The sequence below is a fragment of the Uranotaenia lowii genome, chromosome 2 (genome assembly GCF_029784155.1).
Source record: "Uranotaenia lowii strain MFRU-FL chromosome 2, ASM2978415v1, whole genome shotgun sequence".
NCBI lineage: Eukaryota > Metazoa > Arthropoda > Insecta > Diptera > Culicidae > Uranotaenia > Uranotaenia lowii.
Window position 1 is genome coordinate 107,163,957 of NC_073692.1, and position 25,048 is coordinate 107,189,004.

The 25,048-nt window shown below is 36.4% G+C and overlaps 3 protein-coding genes across 3 annotated transcripts; 2 read left to right on the forward strand and 1 right to left on the reverse strand.

Annotated features, from left to right (window-relative positions):
• Positions 1 to 4,609: 4,609 nt before the first annotated feature.
• LOC129745916 (mediator of RNA polymerase II transcription subunit 17-like) lies at positions 4,610 to 7,092 on the forward strand. The gene is made up of 4 exons (XM_055739305.1): positions 4,610 to 4,791; positions 4,846 to 5,316; positions 5,376 to 6,687; positions 6,753 to 7,092. Exons 1-4 carry the CDS (start codon positions 4,703 to 4,705, stop codon positions 6,831 to 6,833), a joined length of 1,953 nt encoding a protein of 650 aa, XP_055595280.1. The 5' UTR covers positions 4,610 to 4,702; the 3' UTR covers positions 6,834 to 7,092.
• Positions 7,093 to 7,140: 48 nt separating this feature from the next.
• LOC129746625 (uncharacterized) lies at positions 7,141 to 8,908 on the reverse strand. The gene is made up of 3 exons (XM_055740406.1): positions 8,276 to 8,908; positions 8,049 to 8,214; positions 7,141 to 7,984 (listed from the first exon to the last, which is right to left on the reverse strand). Exons 1-3 carry the CDS (start codon positions 8,752 to 8,754, stop codon positions 7,166 to 7,168), a joined length of 1,464 nt encoding a protein of 487 aa, XP_055596381.1. The 5' UTR covers positions 8,755 to 8,908; the 3' UTR covers positions 7,141 to 7,165.
• Positions 8,909 to 13,750: 4,842 nt separating this feature from the next.
• LOC129746345 (RNA-binding protein Rsf1-like) lies at positions 13,751 to 18,746 on the forward strand. The gene is made up of 2 exons (XM_055739962.1): positions 13,751 to 13,954; positions 17,097 to 18,746. Exon 2 carries the CDS (start codon positions 17,229 to 17,231, stop codon positions 17,808 to 17,810), a length of 582 nt encoding a protein of 193 aa, XP_055595937.1. The 5' UTR covers positions 13,751 to 13,954; positions 17,097 to 17,228; the 3' UTR covers positions 17,811 to 18,746.
• Positions 18,747 to 25,048: the final 6,302 nt, after the last annotated feature.

Sequence of the window (25,048 nt, forward strand, 5' to 3'; positions counted from 1 at the left end):
GACTAAAAAGACTAAAAAGACTAAAAAGACTAAAAAGACTAAAAAGACTAAAAAGACTAAAAAGACTAAAAAGACTAAAAAGACTAAAAAGACTAAAAAGACTAAAAAGACTAAAAAGACTAAAAAGACTAAAAAGTCTAAAAAGACTAAAAAGACTAAAAAGACTAAAAAGACTAAAAAGACTAAAAAGACTAAAAAGACTAAAAAGACTAAAAAGACTAAAAAGACTAAAAAGACTAAAAAGACTAAAAAGACTAAAAAGACTAAAAAGACTAAAAAGACTAAAAAGACTAAAAAGACTAAAAAGACTAAAAAGACTAAAAAGACTAAAAAGACTAAAAAGACTAAAAAGACTAAAAAGACTAAAAAGTCTAAAAAGACTAAAAAGACTAAAAAGACTAAAAAGACTAAAAAGACTAAAAAGACTAAAAAGACTAAAAAGACTAAAAAGACTAAAAAGACTAAAAAGACTAAAAAGACTAAAAAGACTAAAAAGTCTAAAAAGACTAAAAAGACTAAAAAGACTAAAAAGACTAAAAAGACTAAAAAGACTAAAAAGACTAAAAAGACTAAAAAGACTAAAAAGACTAAAAAGTCTAAAAAGACTAAAAAGACTAAAAAGACTAAAAAGACTAAAAAGACTAAAAAGACTAAAAAGACTAAAAAGACTAAAAAGACTAAAAAGACTAAAAAGACTAAAAAGACTAAAAAGACTAAAAAGACTAAAAAGACTAAAAAGATCAAAAAGACTAAAAAGACTAAAAAGACTAAAAAGACTAAAAAGACTAAAAAGACTAAAAAGACTAAAAAGACTAAAAAGACTAAAAAGACTAAAAAGACTAAAAAGTCTAAAAAGACTAAAAAGACTAAAAAGACTAAAAAGACTAAAAAGACTAAAAAGACTAAAAAGACTAAAAAGACTAAAAAGACTAAAAAGACTAAAAAGACTAAAAAGACTAAAAAGACTAAAAAGACTAAAAAGACTAAAAAGACTAAAAAGACTAAAAAGACTAAAAAGACTAAAAAGACTAAAAAGACTAAAAAGACTAAAAAGACTAAAAAGACTAAAAAGACTAAAAAGACTAAAAAGACTAAAAAGACTAAAAAGACTAAAAAGACTTAAAAGACTTAAAAGACTAAAAAGACTAAAAAGACTAAAAAGACTAAAAAGACTAAAAAGACTAAAAAGACTAAAAAGACTAAAAAGACTAAAAAGACTAAAAAGACTAAAAAGACTAAAAAGACTAAAAAGACTAAAAAGACTAAAAAGACTAAAAAGACTAAAAAGACTAAAAAGACTAAAAAGACTAAAAAGACTAAAAAGACTAAAAAGACTAAAAAGACTAAAAAGTCTAAAAAGACTAAAAAGACTAAAAAGACTAAAAAGACTAAAAAGACTAAAAAGACTAAAAAGACTAAAAAGACTAAAAAGACTAAAAAGACTAAAAAGACTAAAAAGACTAAAACGACTAAAAAGACTAAAAAGACTAAAAAGACTAAAAAGACTAAAAAGACTAAAAAGACTAAAAAGACTAAAAAGACTAAAAAGACTAAAAAGACTAAAAAGACAAAAAGACAAAAAGACAAAAAGACAAAAAAGACAAATAAGACAAAAAAGACTAAATAGACTAAATAGACTAAAAAGACTAAAAAGACTAAAAAAAACTGAAAAGACTAAAAAGACTAAAAAGACTAAAAAGACTAAAAAGACTAAAAAGGCTAAAAAGACTAAAAAGACTAAAAAGACTAAAAAGACTAAAAAGACTAAAAAGACTAAAAAGGCTAAAAATACTAAAAAGACTAAAAAGACTAAAAAGACTAAAAAGACTAAAAAGACTAAAAAGACTAAAAAGACTAAAAAGACTAAAAAGACTAAAAAGACTAAAAAGACTAAAAAGACTAAAAAGACTAAAAAGACTAAAAAGACTAAAAAGACTAAAAAGACTAAAAAGACTAAAAAGACTAAAAAGACTAAAAAGACTAAAAAGACTAAAAAGACTAAAAAGACTAAAAAGACTAAAAAGACTAAAAAGACTAAAAAGACTAAAAAGAATAAAAAGACTAAAAAGACAAAAAGACAAAAAGACAAAAAAGACAAATAAGACAAAAAAGACAAAAAAAAGAGGAAAAAATTTGACAAAATAGATAATAATGACAAATAGACAATCAAGACCAGTGATGGTAAATTTCGCCCGTCACGCTTGACCCGGCTAGTTTTGTTTCATCAAACGACCGGCACCGTTCTCAATTGACGGAGCCTCACTAGTCGCATGACGGATAAAGCACGACAACAATCAACATTTCTCCATCATCGACTGGCGAAGCTCCTACACATTGTCAAAATTTCTCCTGAGAGTGACTGGCAAATCTCTTCACACTTCGACCGGCTGCTGACGGCAGGTACAACTAATTGAACGACTTGCTGGCAGAGAGCAACAATAGCAATAAAAAACTGAATACGAGTTTGCTGGCAGGAGCAACAATAATAATAAATGCTTTTCTTGTTCCTTTTCGGTCGTCTTCGGCTTGCTGGCAGGAGCAACAATAATAATATATGCGTTTCTTTTTCGTCATCGGTCGCTTGAATGCGATTGCTTGACTAGGTTATTATTTTAGCTTCAAATGAATGGGGAATGAATGACTGGCAAACGAAGTGACTGGTCGTTAAGGAACAGTCAATTGAGTTTGACGGACCAAGAGGCTTCACAGTCACAGCTTCACGCCTCATGACGTTGACTTTTGCCAAGCCTGATCAAGACTAAAAAGTTTAAAAAGAGTGAAAGGACTAAAAATGCAAAAAAAGATCAAAAATATAGGTCGTTAAGTTGTTGTAAAATGTGGCACATGTTAGCTTCATTTATTACGCATAAGATTTTTGTTCAAAATAACCTTTTCGAAGATGACTCAGCACATTCCTGGTAAATACTTTTTTTTTTGTAAAGTCCTACTTTGTAATGAATCGATTTTCTTTTTTCAGAGTCAGAAAATCTGATCTTGACTGTATGTCGCATGAATTAACCAGTTTCGCGTTTTCAGTGCACGGAAAATAATAAAAAGGTAAAATTTACCGAGTTAGCAAAGGTGAACGCTCGTGAAAGCCAAAAAGGTAACTTCTACCTCTTCGAGGTGAAACTCACCTCACAGTGAGGTATTATGCATGCAGAAAAAATCCAAAATATGAGCGCTAATAATCATAGCAGCTTTGCCTACTAGCGACACGTCGCATACGTCGCGACGTTGAGAATCATAACGACGCATAGCGAGTTTCCTAGGAAACTTGAAGCATGCGATTGATGGCCTAAGGAAAATCAACAGAAAATAACGTAAACAATGTTTGTGTACTATATGGAAATCGCCTACTGGACTGCGAAAAGAATAACAATGACAGGAATCTCGCTAGTAAAAAGCGTCGCTAGTAAAACTGTCGCTATTCGGTTTGGTGCTATACACATAATAAAATTTACCTGAATCGAGGTTGGAAAAAAGGTACAATTCACCGAGAAAAAAGGTGAATCCAAAAAAGGTAAATCTTACCTCGTAGCGAGGTGAAGTTCACCTGAATTGAGCTCGATAAAAAAGTATAATTCACCTAGAAAAAAAGGTAAATCCAAATAAGGTAAAACTTACCTAAATTTTGTATTTTTTTATTTCTTATTGAAGAAAACAATCAAACCAACCGGCACCACCAACGGTATTATTTACTATTTTGCTAGGTGAATGCGAAAAAGGTAAAATTTACCTTTTTGCTAGGTAAATTGAAAAAAGGTAAAATTTACCTTTTTGCTAGGTGAATGAAAAAAAGGTAAATTTTACCTTTTTTTTATTTTCCGTGTGAAAGTACAAAATAAGTTAAATAAGCTCACCGTGTATTCAAACGTCACAACAAACGCCGCAACCAAGATAGGTAGATCAAAAGGTATGACATTGCGCTTAACCTCAATCGACAAAGCCGTGTAAACACAGGGTCAAAAATAGTTATGAAATTTAGAACAATATGTATGGGATTTGAAACATAATTTCAATTTATGGAAGATTGAGGGGTCTTATTGTCCAAATAAGTAATCAGTCGTATTCTTTGAAATACGCTGTGAAGCAATTAGTAAAATTTATGATCAAAAGCTCTCTTTTTTTTGACTACGAGACAGTTTTTCTTTAGCAATTTAGCAGTATTTCAGCAAAATATTCGAATTTCGGAAAGCATTTTTTCATATGTAGTTTTAAAAATATGGTTAAAAAAAGACTTGTTACAATTTGTAATGAATGCTTCTGTATTTTAGACACTAAAAAATTAAAAAAAGTTTCAGTTATAAAGAATTCAGCAAAAAGCTATATTTTTAAACTCTATAAAAATCCACTTAGGAAACATGTTTTCCATTCGCAGAGTGCTTAATGCATTGTATATACTTTGGTGAACATTTCTATATTATTTGCAGAATTTTAAAATCAGTAGTTTTATAAGAAAATTAATATTTAAACAAATTTCCATACATTTCTGTGAAATTTCTATAACTATTTTTCGGTTGGCCTACTAATACATATGCAAGCAACGGAGTAGTATACCTAAGGAATCTAGCTATCCTGCGCCGCAACCGGCTGGCTGGAAGAAGAAGAGTAAAATGTTGGCTTGTTAGTTTTTTCTCCGAGTTTTTCGCGAATATAATTTATCTTTAATTCCGTAAAAAGCCACCGAACTCGCCTGAAAATGTCTGTGTCCGCTAATATAAGTGTGGAGGCACCGATTGAAAATCAAATCCAAGAGATCGCTTACGATGGAACCGAGATATATCAACTGTAAGTTTTTTAGGTTGGTTGATTTTTTTTTAAGTAAACACATTCTGATTTCAGACCTCCCACTCTCTCGGAGCACCTCGCCAAATGTGCGGCCAAAATAGACTTCAGCAAAACGGCCAACGATATCGACTTGGTGCAACAGTCCATAAAGAAGGAGGACGAGAAAAGGTCGGCGGAGGATGAATCGAAGGAATCGGCCGCCCATTTTCAGTCCAGCTTGTGGCCCTGGGATTCGGTGCGGAACAAGCTAAAGGAAGCATATACCGAGGTGTGCGTCCTATCGGATGTGCTCTCGATTGCCAAGGAAAAGCGCTTCATGGTGCTGGATCCGATTCCGCAGGATCCACCGGAAGTGAAACCGATGGTACAGGTTTATGCTAGAAAGAAAGCGCTCGCTAGTGCCGCTAATATTTTGCTTACTGGAGCCGAGCGACTGAAGACGGCCCATTCGGAACAGGGTGGAGGCGGCAATCGTAGCACCTCCGATTTCCACATTGAGTTGCTCAAGTTGAGACGGAACTGGAGGTACATTACAAGTTGATAGCTTTTTGGGTTTTTTTTTTAAAACTAATGTTTATTTTCAGATTGAAAAAAGTTTCCAACACAATCATTGGCGATCTGAGCTACCGAACGGCTGGCTCGAGATTCATGCATCCGGGAATGTTCGAGGTGACGAAAGCCGAAGAGGAAGATAATAGTGAGGAAACTCCGGCAGCTGGAGTACCGGGTGCAGCAGTAGGTGCTGTTCCGGGACCGAAAACAAATTGCGCCCTCCGTGTTAACGTTCCGACTGAGCTGCAGGGAGTGGCCTTCATTAAGGTCATTACCAAAAAAGATGAAGGTGACTTATGCACAGCTACTTTCAACATGTTTGGGATGAAGCAACTTTGTCAACCGGCTAAGCCCACGTGGCAACAAACGTTGGAGTTTGCCCAAAATGTACTCTTCTGCAAGGAATTATTCAATCAGTTGGCCAGAGAAGCTGTGCAGCTCCAGGCTCCGATTCCCCACGTCGTAGTTGGTAATCAAATCCGTGCAACTTTATTGCCGGGTATACAATTGATCATCTCCCTCTACCACTCTACATCGTCGGACACTAACAGTAGTCCCGAACAAATCAAGGATCACGATCACATTCTGGAACATTCGTTGCATCAATTGTTGCGTGAATTCCATCATAAAAACATCCACCATCCATTTCCACATCCAGCCAGTGCTCCCTTGGGACCAAGTAAAAAGCGAACCTTAGCTGGACCTTCCGCTTTCGATCGCTACGAGCTTCTCGAGATGACGAAATCGCAAACACTGCTAGAACAGATCATCGCTCAAGCGCAGCACATTTTCATTCGTCGTAGAGCAGAATATGTCCTCGATACTCTAGCAAGAGATGTCAAGGATCCACTCATAACGTCCCACTGGAATGCCATGAACAGTCCAACGATGTCCTGCGTTAAGATCAACATCACTTCCCATGGCTACGATGCCAATCTACGGACTTCTCTGGTTATCCACGTGAAAGAACGTTCGCTCAAGTGCATCTGCCGAGATGGGCGAATTATGCACATGTCTTACGAAATGCAGGAACTGCGGGATCTCATTTTGACTCAGATAAGCCAACATCAGATCGTTTGCTTGCAGAATCTGGCCAAATGTATGGCCTGGCAGATCTTATCCAACAGTAGCAACCTCGGAATAGGATCGGTAGAACCCTTGGGCAATGCCAATTCGTGCGTTCTGGCCTCGCCCAATTCGGATCGATTGATTGCCGTCCAGTGGCGCTGTGATCCACAGATTGCCGTCAAGGTGTACATTGCCCAGAGCCCGGGGAAAGATTTTTTCCCCGGCTCACTTGTTCAAGGAAGACACTGGGAGCATTTAGGCGGTCACTTCAAAGAGGTAGGTTGATGGAAGATAGACAAAATATTTTCAGTTGTCTAACCTAAACTTCACAATCATTTCAGGTGCGCTTCGACAAAATGGAAGGGAAAAACTTCCACAACAAAATGGAATTCCTGATGGCCAGCCTGATGAGCCAGTCCTAACAACGGCCACCGGTAGAGGGACGGCAGCACTTGTTCCTGGCGAATGATGAAGATGAGGGCGAAGTCGGATCGCGGAATGCCCACCACAACCCAGAAAATCCGGACCCCGGAAAATCGGACTCCGATCTGGGTTCGTTGGTATTGGATCTTGTTCTCTGAGGAGGTAATTTATTCTCTTTCCCCCATATCGTATCAATTTTATTACTCATTAGGTATTCCGGCTAATATAAGCAACATAAAATGGTACTTTATCCACAAAGTTTGAAGGCAGGGACATTTCGGGATAGCAAAGAAAAGAAAGCCTTGGTTAAAAACTCTCAAAACAACAACTATCAACTGCTATATTTCTCATCGTACTCAAGCTCGAACAAAAGTTGTTGAATCTTTAACCGTGCCAGCTGGTTCTTTTTATTCGTCAGCCGACGAAGAATGGGGGCACAAGATAGGAGAAACCTTTCGTCCGCATCGTTGCATAGAGATTTACTGTTTCCGCTGTCTTGTGATTCACGAAAAGTGGTCATCTGGGAGCTGGAAGGAACACAATCTTCTTTAGGTTGTTCCACTGGTATGTGTGGGGTCATCACTTGCTGGGGTTGTTGGATCGAGGACACAATCATCGATTGATCGACTATATTATTCGAAGTAACCGAAATAGAAGCAATCGGTTGCGTTTCTTGCTGCTCGAGATTAGAAGGCTGATTATCGTTTTGGATGGTTGTTTGAGACATCGTTTCAATCATTTCTGTTTCGTTCATTGGTTCCGGACTCATGCGATCAGTTTCCGGCGGTTCCGAGATCAGTGAGTCCATTTCGATTTCCTCGACGTGAATTTCAGATCCGTCCACTTCCGATAGTGATTCGTCTTTCACGTTATCGTTGGGATCTTCTTCGGCAAACAGATGCTTCCCAGTAATAGATGGGCCGTAGGATTCGTGGATGTCAAGAATTGTGGAATCTAATCGTTCTTCGTAAATGAAGGAAGTGGTACTCGGGGTATGTTCCTCGATCTGCTGTTGATGTTGTTGCTGATGTAGTGCCGTTAGTACGTGAACTGTCCCATCGATTTCTTCATCATTTTCCCCGTTGTCTTCTTCTTCGGTCTCCTCGATTCCTATAACGGTGCCTTCCGGTATCGTGTCCGGATCTTGTAGCTGAAAGCATATTTTGGATTTAGGTATACTTTTAGGAGGTAAGGTGACTCAAACCGAAACTTACTATTTGGAAAACTTCCTTTCCGTCTTCCGTGACGTACGAAACCGTTATCGGTTCTCTTCGCTCGCCCTCGTAGATCTCCATATTGTCCTCTAGCTCCACATATTCGGTATCCTCGTCCAGGTCGCTGAAATCCAAAGGTCGGATTCGTTTGCTTCTAGAATAAAGACTAACGAAACAATCGAGCTTTCATTAGCAAACCCAAAGATTAAGTAGGTATAATATCTTACTTTTTCCCAATGTACGGCATCAGGAATTCCAGCAGTCGGTAGTGTATCCAGCTCTTCCGTTCCTCTTCGTCCTTGTTCCGGACCACCTTCATGAAGGAATCCCGAAGACTTCGCCACCGCTTCTTGCATTCATTTTCCGACAGATTCACGGCCGCCGCCACCTCGGACCAAGCCTCGTGCCGGCCACTAAATCGTTTGTAGTCTTTGAGGTGCGTATTATAGAGTACCGGACGCTTCTTGATTTCGCTTACAAACACTTCCTCGTTGACCTTGATGAACTGTCGCTTGGCGCTGTTGTTGGTCCCAGAAGCGTTTGGTGACCCTTGCGAGTACTGCTTACTATTGGCGTAGGTCCTCAAAATCAGAGGCGGTGGCGAAGCCGATTTTGTCTGGTCGAAATCCAGCAGTTGTAAATCGGATGTTAGAGTCGTCGGGTTGGACGGCTTTCTCGTCTGCCCTGTTTTGATGATTTGAAACATGGTCTTCGGCTAACCCACTGTGGCTGTGCGAACACCCGGATCAAAACAAAACAAGCACCAAATAATTTCGCTATCACTGATAAAGCAAAACGCAAATTTTAATGTTTTTAGAAAGATCGCACGTTTGGTCCTTAACAAATTTTAAAACTGCATCTGCTCTGCAAAACGCAAAATGACGGATGAATGCGGGTACAGCAAGCGTTTGATTTTGCTAACCGCTGTCCAATACTTCACTTGTGAATTCATTTGGGATGAACTTTAACAAACATTAAAAAAGCAATTTTGGAATAAAAATAAATGATAATAAGAATTCAACTATGGGGTGGTCGTTTAGCCTAGGGTTACCATACGTACTCTTTTAAGAGTACATGTACTCTTTTTCGATCGAAAAATGCGTGTACTCTTCTTTTTGTGAAATTTTACGAAATGTACTCTTTTTTGTTGAAAGACATTTAATTAGAAAAACCAACGTATTTCTTTCATATTATGGAAGTTTTTTCACTTTTTATGCAAGAACTACGCTGCCGCTGCCGGCAAGTCTGTCCCATATGCAAAAACAACGAACCGAGAAAAACGGCTTTAAAGATTTTTATAAACTTTCGTGGATTTCTCTGTTGAAACTTTATCTTTTCTACTTCTTTCTTCACAGACATTAAGATAATTGTTGTAGAATTTCGTCCAATGTGTTTTTGATTTGGAAGTTGTTGATGCGGAGGAGAAAATAACGATGGGACAGCCTTGCGAGTATATTTCGCATGCTGATTAAATATACCCGCAAAGCTGTCCCATATTTGGCTTTTCTTTTGTCAGTTGATCATTTGATTCTCTCTATCTGCGCTGTATTATTCACTTTACTGGTTGTTTACTGATAAATATAAGTTTGAAATGATGTTTTTGACATGTTTAAATAGTCAAAGATAAAGAAAGTTTATCGTAAGAATTGAGTGGGGCTTGTGATATAGCTCAGTTGGCAAGTCTGTTGTCTCCTGAGCCGATGTCCGCGAGTTCGAGCCCAAGAGCAAACATCGAACACAGTTGTACCGGATAAGTTTTTTAATAACGATCCGCCAACTGCACCGTTGATAAAGTCGCGAATGCCATAAAGATGGTAAAACGACTATAATCGAAACAAAAAAAAAGTAAGAATTGAGTGGGTCTAAAATAAAATGAATAACAACGTTCCATGAATAAAACAACTTGTACCATCATATTTTGGAAAGTTTTTCGGTAGATTATCTTTTAAGAAAGACTATAAATACCTTCAAATTAATTTAATGCTGAATCGGAAACAGCAAAGTATCTTGGCTGCAAATATTTGATGAGAAAAATCAATTCAATATGACTTAAGCGTGTGTCACAAGGTACGCGTATTTTTGATCATAGATTTTATGAAAGTCCAAGCCGCAAGTAAAAGCATGACAAAAACCTAAAAAATATGGCTTTGTAGCTGACTATTTCCATGTTTTACGAAGAACAATTCAAAAAGCTTCATACGAAATTAAAAAAAAAATAGTTTGATGGAATTTACCCATTAGGCTAAACTTAGCTTGTAAAAATTATGGAGATTGTTATTTTTAACTTTACTGTACCGTTTTATCTAGTCTAACTTTTGCAATTTCAATGGATGCTTATTTTGTCGCACACATTGTATGAATATTTGTAAAATTAACGTAAAATAGAGGAGCAATTTTGAAGCATTCTGTAAAAATAGACATATGGGACAGCTTTGCGGGTATATTTCATATGGGACAGACATGACTTGGTATTTTTTTCATATATGTTGAGTACAAAGTTATGAAAGTTTTTAGTCTAAATTGAAGAACTAACTGTATTTGAACGATTTTTTAGATAAACTGAAAAATGACGAAAATGCATATGGGACAGTCTTGCGAATAGCGGCAGTACGAAAGGAATACAACTTACAACATACTGCTTGAACATCTTGTTTAATCGAAATGAACAGACCTATGAGCAATCCATATGCACAAAATTTAGGCATTATACTTAAATGCCACGTATGTAAAACAAATGCGCACGTGATGATTGTAAAGGAAATGTACGCCTGAAAACTCTTCTTGAAATGCATGATTTCATCATGTCTTTAGTGGTTTGTCAGCATAACATTCGATAATGCTATCCCTTCGAATCTGAAAACTCTTTCACTTTTCAATAGCTTAAGAATTTTTTTGAAAAAAGTATGATTTCTCAAGCAAAAATTGACATTTAAAAAAAATTGAAATATTTCGGTTTTAAATTGAGGTAGGGCCCCGCGTATCCAAGGTAGTCAAGGAAATGATCAATAAATCTTTTTTCATCTGTTTTGCATACCATCCGGGCGCATTGCTCGGTTAATACACTGCCGGCCAAAAGTTTGGGATCACCCACTAAAAAACATGCAAATTTTGATCGTTCATATCTCAGCCGTCTTAGGACATATTGAAAATCTTCTGATCTTATTTGAAAGATAATGAGCAATAGCTATCTCGGAGGTATTTTGCCCAAATATAATGTTTTAGTTTTGAACTTAAAACTTAACCTAAAGTTATAACATTTTCAAAAAATCGCACTCAATATTCAAAGCCGATCATCTCGGGATAGGGTGGACCAATTCTCAAAATTTGAGTGGCATTAGAATTCCTGTTCTTTACTTCTCAAAACACAATCAAAAAAAATTTGAGAAAAAAATTCAAGAATGTATTTTTAATTAATAAAATAGACACTTGAGTTATCGTCCAAAAGTTTGGGATCACCTCTTTGTATGGTGAGTTTGGGATCATTCTTATAAAAACATGCAAATTTATTTTATTCATATCTTTCTCATCTTACATCGTTTTGCAGATTTGAAGGGTTCATTTGGAAGCTTAGAAATTGTTTTTTTTTAATAAATTCATTCAAAAATTATATTTTAAGGTGAGAACTATAAAAAAAATCCGAGAACTTTCAAAAAAACAATTAATTTTAGGTGATTTTTTTATGGTTATCACTTCAAAATATAATTTTTGAATGAATTTATTAAAAAACAACAATTCCTTAGCTTCCAAATGAACCCTTCAGATCTGCAATACGATGTTAGATGAGAAAGATATGAATAAAATAAATTTGCATGTTTTTATAAGAATGATCCCAAACTCACCATACAAAGAGGTGATCCCAAACTTTTGGACGATAACTCAAGTGTCTATTTTATTAATTAAAAATACATTCTTGAATTTTTTCTCAAATTTTTTTGATTGTGTTTTGAGAAGTAAAGAACAGGAATTCTAATGCCACTCAAATTTTGAGAATTGGTCCACCCTATCCCGAGATGATCGGCTTTGAATATTGAGTGCGATTTTTTGAAAATGTTATAACTTTAGGTTAAGTTTTAAGTTCAAAACTAAAACATTATATTTGGGCAAAATACCTCCGAGATAGCTATTGCTCATTATCTTTCAAATAAGATCAGAAGCTTTCCAATATGTCCTAAGACGGCTGAGATATGAACGATCAAAATTTGCATGTTTTTTAGTGGGTGATCCCAAACTTTTGGCCGGCAGTGTATATCGATTTTGTATGAACTTGGTGGCTCGAATAGCGCAAAATCGCAGATAACAGGAGCTTGGATATGCAGGGTTCTACTGTAAAACTTTTCTCTCGACTTTTAAGATAAATGTTTTCAATGTACTCTTTTTGGTCTCGCGGGATATGGTAACCCTAGTTTAGCCTAATGGCGAACGTGTCTGGCTTATAAGCCAGAGGTTATTTATTTATTTACATAGTATTCCGTCTCACGACATAACTTGACGAACATTATTCCTAAAATTCACTCGGTCCATGGCAACCGTTCTCCAATTCCTCGGGCACCCCACGTTCGCCAGATTTTTTTATTTTATTATTATTATTTATTTTTTCCTCGGACAGGGAAAGCCCGCTGGAGTTAAGCTTCCCTCAAGCCTCTTCTCCAACAGGCACAAAACCCTGTCAAAACAATTTTAACAATTCGTTTACAAAATTATTCCAAAATATGTATGAGCACTCCAGTGAGCGAAATAATGCTCTGTGAAGGAGTGCTCGGCACTTTTCGTTTGCTATTTCACAGTTTTATACAATATAATAAGATTATTAACACTTGTCTTATAAGTTCTTAGATTGTTGCGGGCTGCTGCGGTGGTGCGTGGGTTACTGATGGGAGGTGGCGGGTGGGTGGCGGTGGTTTTGAGTGGCGTTTGGGTGGCGGCGGGCTAGGTGGAGGGGCGAGAACGAAAAGATGATAATTATGAGTGGTGTGGCACAAAAATTTTTTTTAACGGAGGTAACGGTTTATGTTCACGCTCCACTTGGTCTAACCACCTCGCTCGTTGCGCCCCCCGCTCTTCTTGTTCCTACCGGATTCGTAGCGAACACCTGTTTTGCAGGACAGTCGTCCGGCATTCTCGCAACATGTCCCGCCCAGCGTATCCGGCCAGCCTTCACCACCTTCTGGATACTGGGTTCGCCGTAGAGTCGCGCAAGCTCGTGGTTCATCCTTCGCATCCACACTCCGTTCTCCTGTACGCCGCCAAATATGGTTCTTAACACTCGTTGCTCGAATACTCCGAGTGTACGCAGGTCCTCCTCGAGCAATATCCATGTCTCGTGCCCGTAGAGAACAACCGGTCTAATGAGCGTCATATACAGGTTACACTTCGTGCGAGGGCTAAGTCTTCTCTTGATAAGAAGAATGGGAGTTGAAACACTTGCCCTCCCTTCCGCAGAACAATGGCAACATTCGATAGATATCTTATAGGCACTCTAGTCTTTAGCTCTATTTTGTTTACAATGGTTCATACGACCTAATCAAAACAAACTCTAGAGTTCATCCTGTTCACTAACCATTTTTTGGTTACCCTAATTAATTGAAAGACGCAGAAAAGCCGAAGCCGATGAACTTAACGGGACTGTCAGATTTCGGCTGCTGATTCATCCGAGCCCCGAGCCATTGGCCTCGGTCGGGTTTCGGGTTGCCTTCGGTCGATTTACTTTTATAATTTTATTCCGTTTCCATTCATCGATTGGAGCGGACGCTTAACGTTTTTACTCTCTGAACAGTTAACCCTACAAACAGTGGTGTGAATCATCAGCCAGACCAGCAGTGAATAGAAAATAGCCACCATCGACGCCATCTTTCTTCGCCAACGCCGCCGCCCGCTTGAAACGAAAAATTTTAAGATCGCCATCGACGGTAACCAATTTCTGCCAAAAAACATCAAAAATCAACCAAATAATTTCTACGTTTTCGATCAGAAACCGCTTTTACGACAAATCAATCCTTTTGAGTTCTTTTTTCCGTAGTAGTGAAACTTATTGATTTTTTAATTCTCTGCAACGAAACCCGTGCTTGTGCGTGCCTTGTTAAAATCATACGAAGAACGACGCCATATTGGAGATCCGTAAAGGGAAAACTGGATGTAGAAGCAAAATCTCCGAGTTCGTAAATGAAAAACAAATTCTAATCCTAATGCCAGATCGAAAACTCCGCCTGAGCTTTCACCGATTTTCTTCGCAACGATTCAAATACGCACCATATGTGGAAATTTATGTAACTCGTCGATTTTCCATCACCCCCGGGTGATGATACCGATTCTTCGCTGGCGTCGTTTTCAGGCTTCTCCGAGCAAATTTGAAAAATGAAAATTCCGGACAAAAAAAACCGCTCTTCCAACTAGTGCCAAAATCTTCGTTTATTCTCGCAATCATCATCGGCTCTAAAAATACATTCTTCGATTTTCCTCCTGCAAATTCGTACTACGGATGAGTGACGAGAAACATGCACCGCCATCTTGGTTGGCATGCGATGAATGAAAAATCAATAACTGCGATGTGAGAAGCACTTAGAAGAAAAAAAAGCATTAAAACAAGACACGATCACGCAATACGAAATTCGATGCCTCGCGTGGATTTTCCATGCGATGATTTTTCTTTTTTCGTTTTTTTGAGCTCAAGATAGCTAATAAGAAATGCATGGAATTCGTTAGAATTTTCGTTTTGATTTCAACTTGCCACTAATATTACTTTTTGGTGTCCTTGTCTTGGAATAGTTACTTCCTGTATTTTCATCCTCTGCCCAAATGTGGGTGGAAAATCCATCAACTAAACTGCTGTATTATGCCGAAGTGACGTATGTGTCATATTTGGCCATTGTTTTCCTTTTTTCTTATTTTTAACTTTTCGGGACTTTCTCGAAATGTGATACTGTAAATATACAGATCACATTTCATGATAAGTCCCTGAGAAGGGAAAAAAAGTGAAAAACACTTATTGGCGAAAATTGAAAATGGCATATACGTCACTTCGGCATATGGCATAAATCATTCTATATAGTCCACACCTTTTCCTATTATTTTCGTCATCATCGTTCTATTCAATACCTTCGATGAATGTATCGTGCTTGATATTCCAAAACAAATGTGGCGTTTCAATGCTCTTTCCCTCGCCTTCGATTAATTACTTAGCCTGTAAAAAATGCTACGAAATTCATCATCTTTGCCAAACGAAAAAAAAACCATCATTGCGATTTTCCTACTAGCCTGCAATCAGTTCTAGAGCTGCATCTGCGCACCTAACATCATCTGAGTTCTGTGAACGAGAAAAAAAAATTACAAGATGGCGACCACATCTGATTAGACAAGAACTTCCTGTTTCATATTCATCGTGCCAAAAACAAAATCCTCATCTCCGCTTTCTACTCCGACTCTCCGTATCTGTATAACAGCCTTCTACCTACCACCAAAGAAAAAAAACAATCCTACTCTTAAGTGCAGTTATACTCGTCATCTGTTTAGTTTCGATTACCACCTACAACCCTATTAGAGCACCTGCAACGGTTCAGGCGTAAATATTGGTTTTAAGTATACCAGTTTTAGCAAAATTTGAAATTTTAGAATCGGCTAAAACACCCACTCCCCACCGGTGTAGGAGCAAATTTAAAACGGAAACACTTTCATTGCAGACACTCAATAATTGAGAAGAAAAAACCCATTTTATTGAAAAAATTGCATAAGTTTTGAGTTTTACGGTTGATTGTCTTAAAATTAATTCTACGAATATTCTTTTTGACAGAACAATGATTTTAACTGTTCTACCAGGATTTCATTAATTTAAAAGCAAAAATGACTACACAACGAGGAAAAAAAGCTCAATTGAAACAATTCTTCAATTGATTTAATCAAATTGCTTTGAATCAATGGAATAAGGTTTTGTTAAAATGAAATGAAAAAGCATTTTTTTTTTCAAGCTATTGCTGACATTGATAAAAGAAACGAGAAATGTTTATCCCAAAGTCAAAGGAAATTTTCCTTTGATTTGTCGACATTTTTGTTTGACAAAAACTTGTTTCACTTTGTAAATTTATGTATGGATACAGAAAAATATGCTGCCATTGGCGAAAACTCCGAGCAATCTATAAGAAATCTCTCAATATATCAAACAAAACAAAAATTATCGAACAAACAATAAACATAAACAATTAAATATTTGATTTACCTCATCGAAAAAGTATTAAAATTTTCTTTTCGTTTCTTTTTTTTCAAAAGCTTTTTATTTAATTATATTAAATCGAGAATAATGTGACATCTATTATTATTTATACTTGATATGGTTTTAATTAACATCTATTCTCAATTTATGTTATGTATAGGCTGGTTGAAGCGAAAAAAAAAACATTCAAATAATATCTCAAAAAGAAACTATTATCACACCCAATGTTACCCAAACATGTGTGAAAGAAATCTTTGTTGGCTAAAATTTTCTCACCGTGAACTAAATCGGTCTGTCGTATATTTTGAAATCCTGTTCCAAATTTGCATGAATTTGGAACAAAGGCGTATAACTGTTGGGAATTTTGAAATCGATAACAGTGCTAAAACAGCGATTTACGACACCGGTGCCAGCCGAAATGTTTTAGCGTGGTCGAAAACCGTGTTTTGCATCTACCGTTGGGACAGCCCTTAGCGTGCCACCGTTTCTTCGACACAGAATGTTTTGTTTGATATAGCACACACATTTACCAAGAATTGATTACCAATCAAAAAAAAATCTATAAACTACGACGCATGTGTTAACTGAAGCATCATTGCAAGCGCAAAGAGTAGCAAATCGAACTGTTAACTTCAAAATACCTACTTACTGTAACCACCTCCTCGCCCACACTTTGAGAGTGAAAGCATACGGATATGATGCTAACAGTAGAGACGATTTCAGTTACACATTCATCGAGCCTAAGTTCAACAACACCAACAACTTCCAAAAAAAAAACCAATCCAACCATTGACAACTTTCTGAGTAACTTATTTCGCTACGAACCACTATTCTGATCAATTCCACAGTAATCGCAATCTACGTAAACAACTACGCTACGACGTCGTAACACGCTTCAACGGCATCGTCGACATCTACGCAAGCAAGGCACGCACACACTCTACGTCGGTCTACGTCCTCGTCGATTTGAATCAATCAGAATGAGCGAACAGAAGGGCACTCGCGTCTACGTTGGCAACCTCACCGATAAGGTCAAGAAGGAAGATCTCGAGGGAGAATTCACCAAGTACGGTAAATTGAACTCTGTTTGGGTAGCTTTCAATCCCCCAGGTTTTGCGTTCATTGAGTTCGAGGACAAGGATGAGGCCAAGTCGGCCTGCGACAGTCTGAATGGGCAGGACATCCTTGGCTCGAAGCTTCGCGTTGAGATCTCCAAGGGTCGTCGAAGCTCCCGTGGAGGACCCCGCGGATATCGTGGCCCACCGGGTCGTTCGGGCAGCGCCGGCGGCTTCCGGTCTAGTTCTCGGGGCGGATTCCGCGAAGGGGGCGGCTACCGCAACGGGGGTAGCGGCGGATTCCGTGGGGGAAGCCGCAGCGGAAGTCGTTTCGACAGCTACGGAAGCGGCCGCTCGTCCGGGGGCCCTGGTGGTTACAGCCGCGATTCGGGCCGCGATAGCTACGGCAGCAGCTTCAGTGGCGGATATGGCGGTGGTCGAAGCAGCGGCGGCGGTGGCGGAAGATTCCGATCACGATCACCGGTTGGTGCTCGCGGTAGATACTAAGCGACTTTGATGTTAGCATTTAAGCTCACTGAACAGCGTGTCGTCTTATCTTCTGGATTTAAAAAGAGATAACTAACGTGTCAGGAAGCAAGCTTAACAACACATTTGCACCGCTGTTCGAACACAAACTTATTTATTCAACTGGCAACGATTAAATGTTTGATTCACTCTACACTGTAGTAGAGTATATTTTGTCACTTTTCTCGCAGACAAACCTGCGAGGCAAATAGATTCCCCCCCACAACCAAGTTTTAGACACTAGTATGATTATTTGACAAATTCACATAAGTCACAATAAAGTGAAAAGTCTAGTTTTTGGCGGTCAACACTTAAAAACCTGTCAAGTCCTGTTTTATATGTGTTTTAATATATAAAATGGCTAGATGTAACATCTTGAAAAATGATCTATCCTGGGCCAGTAACATTCTACAAAAAAAATACCAGTACGAAATTTTGTTGTTAGATTCGCCTCAAGGCTGAATCTTGCAAAAAAAAAAAACAAAACCTTAATGTGAACATATTGGAATACAAAACAAGAACTACGCCAAATCAAACTTCAATTAAAACGGAAAACTATGTCCAAATTGCGGTGCAATATCTTCCAATCATAGGAAAACAGATTCGGAAGAAAAGCCAAGTAAAAAAAAGAAAATTAAAAAATAAAAACACATGATAGAGAGATTATCGATATAACGTGGATCCCTGGTTGGTTAATGAAATCCATGCTGCAGCAAAGCCCAAAAAACCGCTCAACCAAGGCATTAGCCACCCTCGGGGTTCTGGAATGTGTTATCTAAATCTCGAGTGTGGTCTAGCGGCAGCGGCCAGCGGGGTTTCGGTAGCAGTAGACCTAACTTATTCTGATAACCATTTTATCTTAGTTATTTAAAAAAAAAAGAAATTTGAAAAATATAATAAAGAAATTATTTCACTCAATTTTAGCATTTATGGTTTCGAAAGAAATGTCCCTGGCTTGTTAAAGATATTTTATAATAGGGCCTTAGAATGTAAAGATCTGTTTTGAAACGTTCAATAGGAAGGATTTCTAAATTCAATGATTCATACCTCGGAAACAACTATATTAAATTATACAATCTTATTAGATTTGAGTTGCCTTTAGTTTGCGTTGATAGGGAGTTCGATTCTGTTAAAAATAGTTTCCCATCGCTTTTTTTCGAGTTGAGTTTTCAGCTACAATTGAACTATAGTGGCTCTCAAAATGTTAATAGCGTAAGCGTAATTAGAAATTACAAGAAGAACATTAAATTTCGGCGTTAAATCATAGCAATGAGAGAACGTTTTTAAAACTCAAATTCGAGAGCCCTGAGGTTTGAATAACAAAATTAAGTGATCACTTGTCTCGGTGCCTATGTAATACTTCGGTATCTGTCGTACAGATGGCGCGCTCGTCGATAAAATGAATCGAGTTCCGATTTTTGCGTTGTATTGTTGGATTGAAAAATATACAAATCCTAAGTAAATTTTAATTTATGAACAAAGAAAACAGTTTTCAACTCTGAAATATTAATCTCATTTCGGTAGAATACTCAATTCTTAATTTTGAGTCTCGGGTTAAGCTCTTTGATTAGAAACACAGTTTAAAATCTTTCAAAGATTAAATCTGAAAATTGAATGGGTCCAGAACTTAAACTATGCATCTCTTTTCGTAATTCTTAAATGCAAATACTAACTAACTGTGGATGCTGAATTTGAATTCGTTTTGCTCAGCCTGCAGTTTTTTCTGGGATTTTAATCCTGTCGGATGATTCATCCCTAAAAACCTGCACTTTGATTCGAATTCTTCATTTTAAATTCGGAATGTTCATTTCCTATTTGGAATGTAGATTATTTTCATTTGCTGATACATATTTGCAGAAGTTTTGATAATCACGCGCCATGTGAAATTAAACTTACCTTCTAAAAATCTCCTACACTTTACAACGAATATCGATGTACTATTTATTGATTGTTCTTTTAAATCAGGCTGAAGTTATGCCAGCATTTTTTTTTTTGCGCCGGTGCGTATGTAACACGAGGATTTTGCAACCCTTATTTGAACGTTCTGAATCTTATTGCATTTGTTCACTAGTTTCTGTTTTGACGTTTGGAATCTTTGCAATAGAGGTACACAGCAAATTTTTTTTTTTGCTGGGAACCAGCAAAATTTTGCTGGTTTTTGTCCCGCTGACTTTTCAGCAAAATTTGCAGCAATTTCATTTGCTGGAAAAAAACAGCAAACGTTAATGCTGGTTTCCAGCAATTTAAACTGCTGGAAAATCGGTAATCCAGATTGCTGGAAACCAGCTATTTCTTTCAACACAACCGGCAGTATTTAGTATGAAATTTATATTTCAATTCAAAATTAAAGTTTAATATTGGCTGTGCATATAATAAGCAATAAAAACAATTATTTTCTCCCATTTTCAATAAGGGATTTATTTATTTTCAAAAAAAAAAAACTTTTTTTTCACAACTTTCTAACGCCGGCTCTGGGGTGGCCGCTGAATGCTGAATGCTGAAAAATCCAGCAATTCGAAAACCGATTGCTGGTTTTCAGCAAAAATTTGGATTGCTGAACGTTTCCAGCAAATTTTTTTGCTGGAAATCGAGGCAAAAATTTACAGTGTAGAATACTAAGCAAAACAAATTGAATTCTGAATCGCAATTCCGAGCCTAAAACTTGTATTTTGTAAATGTGTGTAAATGTGAAACTTGAATTGCTTGAATTGCGTATGATGTTCATAGAAAAAATAGTAAAACACATCTCAACGGATTGCCAAGGATACAAGGAGGCTCGACATTAACGTAATATTAGGGAAACAGTTTATGAGATTTTAAAATGCTTAAAGAAATTGCATATTCCTAAAGCTCTGTAAAAAGCAATTTTACAAGGCACGATTGCAATGAAGGTGGTAAAGCATCTCAAAGAAAAAAAATCTACTTCGCTTCAACCTTTGCCTCCACTCAAAGCCCAACAGACCTCACAAACTAGTTTGATGATTATCACTTGCGAACAAGTAGGTACACACCAGTTACCCAGTAGTTTGTTTACATTAAAATGAGCGCAACAGGTTGAGCATATTTCAAATGAGAAAAAAAAATACGATTTGATACGTTGCTAGGTGTTCACCATTTCGTCATCAATCATCTGCATACAGTTCCATATTGGATAGGTATGCATGATGTGATGATCTTGGTATTGGAAAATTATACATTGGAGTCATTGCTACTGTTAACATCTACTTTGATACACAAATTTTGAGAAAACTGGGTTCTGATGAAGTCATCAATTACTCTTAACAGAAAGTCGAATTCAACACAATTCTCCAAAAATTGAGTTGAAATACAATTCTTTTGTTATCTTTTAAAAAAATAAACACATTCAAGCTTTCCTTCAACATTAAGCGAATACATGTTTCACGAGGAGCCTTGAATCAAAATATATCCAACTGAATCTTACAATCAATGCTCGAAAATGTGCTAGCTAACATAACACTTTTTTCCTCTTAGCACTGGGATGTTCTTTGGGCTCAGCTAAGAACTCAACTGCCAAATGCCTGAGACGTGATGGCCGAACCCGGTTTAACCACTTTTCAACAAACGACTCCCGAGACCTGTGAGAGAAGGGCCATCTGGCTGACTTGACTTGCGGGGAGAGAAGCCCCATCAATGGATACAAATACTTTTGTAGGTTTGGACCGGGGGTCTTCTACACTGTACACTTCAGAACTATAGTTAGCTGGCTCTCTCAGGTTGGCCAAGCAAACTCAGCTAGCTGAATTCACCTACACTTTGGTTGCTTCATTTGTCTACCTTTTTGGTGGAAAGAAGATAAGTGACTCAGTTATCAGTAAAGTTCTAAACATTGAAACACTTGGAACAATTTTGATTAAGGAGACTGGATGGTCCTCCAGTGATTTTTTTTTATCGTAATGATTATCAACTGCCCTGAGGAATTCGAGCAACTAAGCCTTAACAACCTTAACAAATTGCATATAATTATATCATCATTTTCCACGATTTTTAAAGACGAAAATATGTGACGCCTTTATTTATGCAACCAAACATTCTATCGGATATTTTTCAAATGAAATTAAATTAATAGCTATTGGAATTGCCCAAGAAATTGGAGAACGGTTGCTTTGAACCGAGTGAATTTTAGGAATTATGTTCGTCAAGTTATGTCGTGAGACGGAATACTATGTAAATAAATAAATAAAGCTATTGGAATTGACTAGTATTAACCCGAAAATTGTAAAATATATAGTCAAGAACTGACGAGCCTATATTTAATTTAGGGGGCATCCATAAATTACGTAACGCTCCTAGGGGGGGGGGGAGTAAGCTCTAACGTTACGAATTGTGACATAGGGGAGGGGGGGAGGTATGCTCATCGTTACGTAACGATTTTTTCCTTAAAAATTTTAGTTTAATTACAGCTTTTTAGATGTCATGCAATTTTTGCAGAATAATAAGCAAACCAAAATCAGCTTAAAATTTGAAGCTTCAACAAGATTGAAAATGGTTTATAACCTTTCCTCTTTAAAGATTCTGAGATAGACTCCATAAAATAAACCTCCAAGAACCTGAATCCAATCTTAAAACGGAATTTTTACTATATTTTCTCAATTAATTTAAAAAATGCAATTTTGGTTATTCCCACGAATATTACTAAGTGGAGTATTTTTTGCATAACAAGTTAAGCTCCTGGAACAAAACAAGGTAGATCATAAGTTAACACGCACAGAGCAACTAGTAATAAGACAAATAATTTATTTTATCAGAGAGTTATCATCAATGAGTACTAAGAAGCGATTTGGATAGATATAAATTCCGTTTTTAAGAACATTAAAAAAATTTAGGTTAATATCTTTTTTTAACTTTAAAAATCAGTATTTAAAAACATGAGAAGATGGGGGGGGGGGGGGGTTATTGTCAGCGTTACGTAATTTTCATAGGGGGGTACGTCGAAGCGTTACGATTTGTGACATATGGGGGGGAGGGGGTCAAAAAAGTGCATTTTTTGCGTTACGTAATTTATGGATGCCGCATTAGTACATTATTAAATAACTGTGTACATTTCTCATTATTATGCAGCGTAGAAGCTTGCAAAAATGATCTAAATAAAATATATACCGTCAACTGGGGCAACATGCAACACTTTTTAACTTCAATGGCTTCTAAAATCTTAATACTTACAGATAATTATACTTCTTTTATATCAAAAGTTTTAAGGTTGATGGGACACCAAACTGACTTAGTCAGAAAAATTATTGGTTTTACCAGTTATTTTTAAATTTACAAAAACATGCAATATTCACCCTACTAAGAAAAAGGGGTAAGTTGCAACAAACTCTGTAATTAATCAAAAATCAAAAGAAAACGTTTATAGTTTTTGATATATTTGTGATGTCATTATGCATAAAGCATAAGTTGTGGTAATTTTTTAGTTTTGTTCGAAATAAATTTTAAATTTTTTCTGTCAAAAATGTTTTAAGAAAAAAGTGTTAAACTGCTACATACATTTAGGGGTAAAAAATACTTCAAAAAATTCTATAGGGGAGAGTGGGGATACTTGATTCCCTTTTCTTATTTTTACCATATCTTTTTGGAAAAAATAGCAACTCGCCGTCTTTTACACTTTCCGACAGCTTGTAACTTCAAGTTTCTATGCTTCAAAAATTAGAACGATACTTGAACTCGTAAATGATCTAGAAGCATTTTCGTAAGAGTAAAAAAAACGCGATTTTTCTTAAATTAGGGGAGACTTGATCCTCGATTAAAGGAGACTTGATTTTTTATTCAGGAAGCCCTAATCCTTGTATAAAAATCAAACAAAACCTCAATATAGAATGTTATTTTACTATTTTGGTCATGTTTGTTCTCATTTCACAATTTATAGCTGACAGAAGAAGAAAATTCTATAACTTTGTCTCAACGCTAATGACATTGCATACTTAAAGGCGCTATTTTTTTTTATAATTAATGGAAAATTAATTATTTTAGCCCTTTTCTTCAGACAATTGTTGGATAAATATAAATTTTTGGATAATTCTTAGTAATCTCGTAATCAGCAATGATCACAATCAATTCAGAAGAAGAATATGTCGTTTTTAAGTGTAGGGATCAATTAAACCCATAATCAAATTTTTAGAAAAAAAACTAAAAAAAATTGGGAGTTTTCGATTGCTTTGGAAATATTGCATTATGAAGTTCATATAACGCTCGAACGATTGATAAATTGGAACAAATATTTTGGTTATAATTTTACCATGTAAGGGGCATTTTAAAGTGATGAAAAGAGATCTTCAAGTTACATTTTGTAAAATTTTTCAAACAAAGTTCAATTACTCAAACAATTATTTTGTTTATATTTTTTAAACTGCAAGCATTGTCATGTTGCTCTTTTTGGCACATTTTGCTAGAACATTTGATCTTTGTAAGACATTCCATTTTCGAGATATAGCTAAGGAATCAAGTATCCCCAGGGATCAAGTATCCTCATTCTCCCCTAAGCTTAAATCATGAAAATAAATCTTAGGATGAAAGAAATTTCAATGTTGATAAACGCGGATGCAAAACAATCATATACCAGCATATGGAAATGAGATTTACAAGCTGTTTCTTTGATTTGCATTTTGTTGCATTTTATTTTACCCCAGACTGGTAAATGAATTATAAAAATATTTATTTAAAAAAATTAGGTGATTGTCCGAAAAATATTTTTACACCAACAGTGTTGGTATAGATAGGATAATGAAAGCAATATAAAGTTTTTAGGTGATATCATTGAGCCAATCCGTCATACGAGGTGAAGTTTTTTACGGCATCGAAAAATGTAAAAAACTGTGCATCTATTGCTCAATTTTTTAAATTTTTTATGAGAATCAAAAACTTTAAAAAACTCTTTCACGATGTTGAAAACTATGTCATCATCAATTTGTGAAATCCAACGAACATAATAATGTTGAAAAATATGAAAATTTATTAAAAGAGACATAAAGTTAACTAAATTTTATTAGCTTTTTCGTAGTTTATAATATTGATAATTATTTTTAATGCTTGAATGTATGCATCACCTTAGGGGAGAATGAGGATACTTGATCTCCTTTTCTTATTTTCATCATATCATTAACTATTTTTTGCCATATCAATATTCAGCTATAATAAAACGTTATTCAAAGACCCCGCTAACCTCGGGTCTACCATTTTGCGCACGATTTAACCACCGTATTTCG

Coding starts and splice junctions, on each gene's coding strand:
- LOC129746625 (XM_055740406.1), bottom strand. CDS start 8,754: ATGTTTCAAATCATCAAAACAGGGCAGACGAGAAAGCCGTCCAACCCG. Junction 8,215..8,275: donor ATGCCGTACATTGGGAAAAA/GTAAGATATTAT, acceptor TTGTTTCGTTAG/TCTTTATTCTAGAAGCAAAC. Junction 7,985..8,048: donor GAAAGGAAGTTTTCCAAATA/GTAAGTTTCGGT, acceptor ATATGCTTTCAG/CTACAAGATCCGGACACGAT.
- LOC129745916 (XM_055739305.1), top strand. CDS start 4,703: ATGTCTGTGTCCGCTAATATAAGTGTGGAGGCACCGATTGAAAATCAA. Junction 4,792..4,845: donor GGAACCGAGATATATCAACT/GTAAGTTTTTTA, acceptor TTCTGATTTCAG/ACCTCCCACTCTCTCGGAGC. Junction 5,317..5,375: donor AAGTTGAGACGGAACTGGAG/GTACATTACAAG, acceptor GTTTATTTTCAG/ATTGAAAAAAGTTTCCAACA.
- LOC129746345 (XM_055739962.1), top strand. CDS start 17,229: ATGAGCGAACAGAAGGGCACTCGCGTCTACGTTGGCAACCTCACCGAT.